The sequence below is a fragment of the Pleurodeles waltl genome, chromosome 9 (assembly GCF_031143425.1).
Source record: "Pleurodeles waltl isolate 20211129_DDA chromosome 9, aPleWal1.hap1.20221129, whole genome shotgun sequence".
NCBI lineage: Eukaryota > Metazoa > Chordata > Amphibia > Caudata > Salamandridae > Pleurodeles > Pleurodeles waltl.
In genome coordinates, this window is record NC_090448.1 from 6,961,021 (window position 1) to 6,969,065 (window position 8,045).

At 46.6% G+C, this 8,045-nt stretch overlaps 1 protein-coding gene across 1 annotated transcript in view; it reads left to right on the plus strand.

Annotated features, from left to right (window-relative positions):
* Nucleotides 1–7,111, plus strand: part of TNNC1 (troponin C1, slow skeletal and cardiac type) — a 51,707-nt gene extending 44,596 nt beyond the window's left edge. Inside the window, exons 5-6 of the mRNA XM_069206096.1 lie at nucleotides 5,339–5,475; nucleotides 6,455–7,111. Of these exons, the coding sequence (XP_069062197.1) occupies nucleotides 5,339–5,475; nucleotides 6,455–6,486 (169 nt within the window). The 3' untranslated portion in view covers nucleotides 6,487–7,111. The remainder of the gene's footprint in view (nucleotides 1–5,338; nucleotides 5,476–6,454) is intronic.
* The last annotated feature ends 934 nt before the right edge of the window (nucleotides 7,112–8,045 follow it).

The following is an 8,045-nucleotide window of genomic DNA, read 5'->3' on the forward strand; positions in this document are numbered from 1 at the left end:
AAACCCACACTGATGCCAGTGTTGGATTTATTAAAAAATGCACACAGAGGGCATCTTAGAGATGCCCCCTGTATTTTACCCAATTGTTCAGTGCAGGACTGACTGGTCTGTGCCAGCCTGCTGCTGAGAGACGAGTTTCTGACCCCATGTGGTGAGGGCCTTTGTGCCCTCTGAGGCCAGAAACAAAGCCTGCTCTGGGTGGAGGTGCTTCACACCTCCCCCTGCAGGATTTGTAACACCTAGCAGTAAGCCTCAAAGGCTCAGGCTTCATGTTACAATGCCCCAGGGCACTCCAGCTAGTGGAGATGCCCGCCCCCTGGACACAGCCCCCACTTTTGGCGGCAAGTCCAGAGGAGATAATGAGAAAAACAAGGAGGAGTCACCCACCAGTCAGGACAGCCCCTAAGGTGTCCTGAGCTGAGGTGACCATTGCCTTTAGAAATCCTCCATCTTAATTTTGGAGGATTCCCCCAATAGGATTAGGGCTGTGCCCCCCTCCCTCAGGGAGGGGGCACAAAGAGGGTGTAGCCACCCTCCAGGACAGTAGCCATTGGCTACTGCCCTCCCAGACCTAAACACCCCCCTAAATTCAGTATTTAGGGGCTCCCCTGAACCTAGGAAATCAGATTCCTGCAACCTGAAGACGAAGAAGGACTGCTGACCTGAAGCCCTGCAGAGAAGACGGAGACACCAACTGCTTTGGCCCCAGCCCTACCGGCCTGTCTCCCCACTTCAAGAAAAACTGCAACAACGACGCGTCCCCCAGGGTCCAGCGACCTCTGAAGCCTCAGAGGACTATCCTGCATCCAAAAGGACCAAGAACTCCCGAGGACAGCGGCTCTGCTCCAAAGAAAATACAACTTTGCAACAAAGAAACAACTTTAAAAAGACTGCACGTTTCCCGCCGGAAGCGTGAGACTTTCCACTCTGCACCCGACGCCCCCGGCTCGACCTGCGGAGAAACAACACTACAGGGAACACTCCTCGGCGACTGTGACCCTGTGAGTAGCCAGAGTTGACCCCCCTGAACTCCCCCAGCGACGCCTGCAGAGGGAATCCAGAGGCTCCCCCTGACCGCGACCGCCTGCTTCTAAGAACCCGACGCCTGGTAAAGACACTGCACCCGCAGCCCCCAGGACCTGAAGGATCCGACCTCCAGAGCAGAAGCGACCCCCAGGTGGCCATTTCCCTTAACCAGGTGGTGGCTACCCCGAGGAGCCCCCCCCCTTGCCTGCCTGCTTTGTTGAAGAGACCCCTGGGTCTCCCATTGAAACCTATTGCGAACCCGACGCCTGTTTGCACACTGCACCCGGCCGCCCCCGTGCCGCTGACGGTGTACTTTTTGTGCTGACTTGTGTCCCCCCCGGTGCCCTACAAAATCCCCCTGGTCTGCCCTCCGAAGTCGCGGGTACTTACCTGCTGGCAGACTGGAACCGGGGCACCCCCTTCTCCATTGAAGCCTATGCGTTTTGGGCGCCACTTTGACCTCTGCACCTGACCGGCCCTGAGCTGCTGGTGTGGTAACTTTGGGGTTGCCCTGAACCCCCAACGGTGGGCTACTTTGGACCCAACTTTGAACCCTGTAGGTGGTTTACTTACCTGCAAAACTAACCAATACTTACCTCCCCCAGGAACTGTTGAAATTTGCACTGTCTAGTTTTAAAATAGCTTATTGCCATTTTTGTAAGAATGTGGTTCTTAAAATAAACTAAGAAAATATATTTTTCTATATAAAAAACTATTGGCCTGGAATTGTCTTTTGACTGTGTGTTCCTCATCTATTGCCTGTGTGTGTACAACAAATGCTTAACACTACCCTCTGATAAGCCTACTGCTCGACCACACTACCACAAAATAGAGCATTAGAATGATCTCTTTTTGCCACTATCTTACCTCTAAGGGGAACCCTTGGACTCTGTGCATGCTATTTCTTACTTTGAAATAGTACATACAGAGCCAACTTCCTACAATGACCATGTTTCATCTTTGAGATTCATTCATGGTTTCAGTCCAGATGACTATGTCTCAGCCTCTAGATTCACTCATGGTTTCAGATGAAATGACCATTTCTCAGCCTCCAGAGTCACTCATGGTTTGAGATGAGATGACCATGTCTCAGCCTCCAGATTCACCTGTGGTTTCAGATGTGATAATCATGTCTCAGCTTCCAGATTCACTCATGGTTTCAGATGAGATGACCATGTCCCAGCCTCCAGATTCACTCATGATTTTAGATGAGATGACCATGTCTCAGACTCAAGATTCACTAATTGTTTCAGCTGAGATGATCATATCCCAGTCTCATGATTCACTTATGGTTTCAGATGAGATGACCATGTCCCAACCTCCAGATTCACTCATGATTTCAGATGAGAGGACCATGTCTCAGCTTCTAGATTCACTCATGGTTTCAGATGAGATTACCATGTCCCATCTTCCAGATTCACTCATGTTACAGCCAAGATGAGCATATTCCAGCCTCTAGATTCAATCATGTTCAGCTGAAATGTGCTTGTCCCAGTTTCTAGACTGACACATGGTTTCGGATGAGATGACCATGTCCCAACCTCCAGATTCACCCATGGTTTGAGACGAGATGATCATGTCCCATCTTCCAGATTCAATCATAGCATGGTTTTAGATGAGATTATCATGTCTCAGCCTCCAGATTCACTCATGGATACAGATAAGATGACCCTGTCCAATCTTCCAGATTCACTCATGGTTTCAGATGACATGACCATGTCTCAGCCTCCAGATACACTTGTGGTTTGAGATCAGTTGACCAGGTCTAAGCCTCCAGAGTCACTCGGGGTTTGAGATGAGATGAGATGATCGTGTCCTAGCCTCCTTATTCACTCATGGTTTCAGATGACATCTGACCATGTCTCAGCCTCCAGATTCACTCATGGTTTCAGATGAGATGACCATGTCCTAGCCTTCAGATTCACTCATGGCTGCTGATGAGATGACCATGTCGCAGCCTTCAAATTCACTCATGGTTTCAGATGAGATTACCATGTCCCAGGCTTCAGATTCACTCATGGCTGCAGATGAGATGGCCATGTCCCAGCCTCCAGATTCACTCATGATTTCAGATGAGATGATCATGTCCCATTCCCTCGATCCACTTGTGGTTTGAGATGAGATGACCATGTCCCAACCTCCAGATTCACTCATGGTTTAAGACGAGATGATCATGTCCCATCTTCCAGATTCAATCATAGCATGGTTTTAGATGAGATTATCATGTCTCAGCCTCCAGATTCACTCATGGTTACAGATGAGATGACCCTGTCCAATCTCCCAGATTCACTCATGGTTTCAGATGACATGACAAGTCTCAGCCTCCAGATACACTTGTGGTTTGAGATGAGTTGACAAGGTCTCAGCTTCCAGAGGCACTCGTGGTTTGAGATGAGATGACCATGTCCTAGCCTTCAGATTCACTCATGGCTGCGATGAGATGACCATGTCGCAGCCTTCAAATTCACTCATGGTTTCAGATGAGATGACCATGTCCCAGGCATCAGGTTCACTCATGGCTGCAGATGAGATGGCCATGTTCCAGCCTCCAGATTCACTCATGGTTTGAGATGAGATGACCATGTCCCAGCCTCTAGAATCACTCATGGTTTCACCTGAGATGACCATGTCCCATCTTCCAGATTCACTCATGGTTTCAGCCAAGAAGACCATGCCCCAGCCTCCATATTCACTCATGGTTTCAGAATAGATGACCATGTCCCAGCCTCTAGATTCACTCATGTTTTCAGATGAGATGACCATGTTCCATTCTCCAGATTCACTCACAGTTTCACCTGAGATGAGCACATTGTAGCATCCAGTTTTAAATTTTTCAATTAATGTGATCCCAGCTTATAGATTCACTGTGGGCTTCTAGTGATCTGTCAACTTGTCTTTATAGATGTATTTACTGTTGTGGATGAGATAAACATGACACAGCTTCCTGACTCACTCATTGATTCAGCTGAGATGTCATTTTCCCAGATTTACTCATTGCTTCCAATCATATGAGGATGACTTAGCCTTCACAATTCACTCCTTGCATTAGAAGAGAAGAAGATGTCTCCATTTTTTCACTCAGGCCTTTGGATAAGATGAAGAAATATCAGTCCATTGATTTATTCAGGGTTCGGATGAAAAGGCGATGAGAGGTTTACTTATTGCTTCGAATGAGATGAAGACATATCAGCTCAGAGATTCACTCATTGCTTCGAGTGAGTTGAAGAGCCTCAATTTTGAGTTGCATTAATTGTTTCCACTGAGATGAACATGTCTTACCTTCAGAATTCACTCATTGCTTCAGATGAGATGAAAGAGTCTCAATTGTGACATTCACTCAGAGCTTTGGATGAGAAGACCACTCTTTTGGCCTTGCTGAACATGTCCCAGCTTCCAGGTTTAGTAGAGATTGACCCTGTGCAGTGCCAAAGGGGACTAAAGAGAAGGTGTCTGTGTGTCAATAATTGTGAGGGAGCACAGACCTTCCTTTCCAGTGAGCATTCTCACTTTTGTAACCTGGGTTCACTCTCTGCCATCACTTCCCTCTGGTGCTCCCTGTTCTCTGAAGGTTAATAGACATCTAAGAGATCTCGTGATCCGTCATTACCGCTGGCCCCAGTGCTCCTGGCCAAAGAAATGCATGGATCTGCTGACCTCCCTTGTTTGCTCCAAGCACTTGCAGTGGACTTTCCTCCATCTGTGCACTAGGGCTGACGCATTATTCCTTACTTGAGGTAACACAGACAACATGTGAATTTTGGTCAAAACACCACAAACAGTACAACTTACCGCACAGCCACTTAGGGCAGTGGATTTGCCAGATTCTGATTCAGATCGTGAGTAGTTTGTTCAGTCTTTCATCCTTCCGATGTCAAGATATTTTTTTAAAACATGTGAGATCAGAGAATACCTATGTGCAGAATAATTGTGTGTAGGATGTGAATTGCTATTTTTTATGTTTGCCTTTTGTTACATTGTTGCTGCGTGCTTGCTGTTTGTTTGAACCTTTAACATTGATGCTAATACCAATTTTATGATTGTGTTGAAATAGCGAGCTATGGATACATCATGACCATGATTTCAACTCCAAAAATATCCTGGCGGTGGAGTTAATAGTAAATATACACTTGCAACATTTTGATAGTCAATATTATGGTCAAAATGTAAGTGTAGGTCAATAGTTCTACTGTGGTTTTGTGACATATGACAACAGTCCACATGATGTTGCACACTCAGGAGTCTACAAGTGCTTCTAGGTGTCACTGTTGGTAAGTCTGATGGAATGCTAAGGTCATGTCTTTGGGTTGTGCAGAAACGCAGATGGCTACATTGACCTTGAGGAGCTGAAGATCATGCTGGAAGCCACTGGAGAGACCATCACCGAAGATGACATTGAAGAGCTCATGAGGGATGGCGACAAGAACAACGATGGCAAGATTGACTACGATGGTGAGTCCTTGGGGTATGAACAATAAGTGCTGTGGAGAGAAGTGCTGAGGCCACCTGAGCGATGGGTAATCCGGGAGAGGTGGCAGCAGGTCTGGTGTCTGAGCAGTCAGTAGGTCCTTAGGCTCACCACTTGTACTCCAAGTCTCCACCTTGTATCTCGTAGGTCCAGCGTCTGATCCTTTAGCATGCCCTACAGCTAGTGTAGGGTTGCGTGGTCCATGCTGGGTGTCTGCTCCACTCCATCTCCAGAGGACTAGACTGACAGTGGCCTCTCCACTCTGCACTGAGAAGTATGCCCTCTGTGCAGCTATACCAGTGTGGCCACTACTTGCCTTTGGTGAAGTGTCCCTGCCTCTGGTAGCTCACACCCTAGGGTGGCCCAGGGAATGATGTGTAATCAACAGACCCCAGACAGGCAGCTGCTTACAGACCTCTTTTCTGAAATCCATGGGCCTGACTGTATTCATACATCTTTAGTGATTCAAGCAAAGTGCCATTTACAAAAAGAAAGAGACAGGCCTGATAAAAGAGATGTGCGTTGTAGACACAGCCAATGTTTAAACCTCCAGGAGAACCACAGACACATGTGGTGGTTGTTTTAATGAGTGTGCCTCAATGAAACTAAATAAACATAACTAACAAAAGTCCCTGCACCACCACCAGTCCACAGTATATCATTCACCACACTGTCCTTCTCACATTGGTGCACCACACCTTTGTCTTCGCTTGTAACAAGGCTTCCTAGGTTTCCATCCGAAGAGATACCCTTGCGGTAGTGCACATTACAAATACACATCACATAACGGGCACACAGGACAGCTCCAGGATCTCAGAATTGTTTGCACAATAGACTCCGCTGACATGAGCACCGAGCACAGACTGAGCACCGTCCAGCACTGAGTGAGCGCTGCCTACCTCAACAGTAATGTTATTGCTCAGTCGCCGCGCTTGCTTACTTGTATTTTCATTTACTTCACAGAGTTCCTGGAGTTCATGAAAGGGGTGGAATAGATGGACATGAAACCAGTGCTTTGCCTTCTCTTCGAAGCCTTCAATGTCTTGTTTTACTCAGTTGGATCTTTCTCATTGGCCGGAAGTCTGAAGATTGTCAGGAAACAAGGACTACCCTCTCCCAGTGCCCCTCAATCCACCCCCCACCCCAAGCTCAACCCGAAGCCGCAGTGACTCAAACAGACATTCCCTGCAGGGCTAGCAAGTCCATTCTTCATTGCCCACACCATCGCCCAGCAAGCGTTCGACAGGGTGGTCGCAGCCTTCAATTGGGTGGTCACAGCGTTCGACAGGGTGGCCCCAGCTTTCAATGGGGTGGCTGCAGTATATTTCATATTCATATATCCGAGCAGCAAATGACCAGTCTCAGCAGCAGGGTATCTTCTACTGAGAATGCTTAGCTTCCTGCATAACAGGTGCATTTGATTTCACAGAACAACACCTGTGATAAGTTTTCTGTTCCACAAACAACTCAACATCTTCAGAATGTCTGTTTAAGCCAAAGTTAGAGAGACTTCCAGTCATACCAAGAATATGCTGACTGCATCCCTCCCCTGATGATTGAAATTGCTTTTAATTTTCAAATTTGCTCTTTTTAAAAAGTAATAAATAATTTATGAGCTAACCTTTGTACGGGTGGTTATTAATTTTTCTCTTCACAGACTAGAGTTAAGACCCCCGCCCCACGTGCAGTTGGGACTCCACTCTGATCATACTGACCTCAAGATCAACACCACGGACGCATATCCTAGGGCGCATGAGCCCAGATGTATCAGTGTCAATCACAAATGAGGGATGTACATTTGCACACGGGCTGGTTTGTGAAAGGAAATGCAATTTAGGATGCAAATGACTTACCAAGAAGTTACATTGCAAAATCTTAATTTGCAGAGAGTTGCAACATGACCTGCCTAATGCCTATTAACTAACAGTTCACAATGTGTGACCCTCCTGTGATTGGCTGCCCATGCCGCAATGGTGGCCTGCAAGGAACAGCAGACCACAGTTTCTGTATTTGCTTTCTGAAATGGGAAACCTTTTAAAAAAGCAACCTGTGTCCTTCAAAAGCACAGGTGCCACTTAAACTAATATAAATAAATAAAGTGTCCAGTTTAGGAAGCTATTCTGCTCATGCTCCCTGAGGATTCACACAAGATTCACAAAGGAGGCGGTGTCCCAAAGCAACATCTTCTGCTTAGAGAACAGCGATTCTCCAAATTAAACGCCAAGAGAATGGATTTCATTAAAGACATGGAGGCTACCATGATGCATTTATCCTCTCGTTGCTACTCCATGCAGCACTTGAAAGACATTACAGCGTAAACTATGTAAATCTAGAGTAGAACAATAGCAGCACATAGATACTCCATGCACAGAGGGATCTGCCTCTTTTAAGATACGCGAGTTGTAGCTCCAACGTAGTTTCTATCCGTCTGGTAGTGGAATAAAGTAACATCCAAAACTCAATGCATTTCTTCGCACAAACCTCAGTGACACTGACCTATCAGTTATGATCTGTAAAGATAAATACACAAACATTGGAGTAAAAATTTATTTAG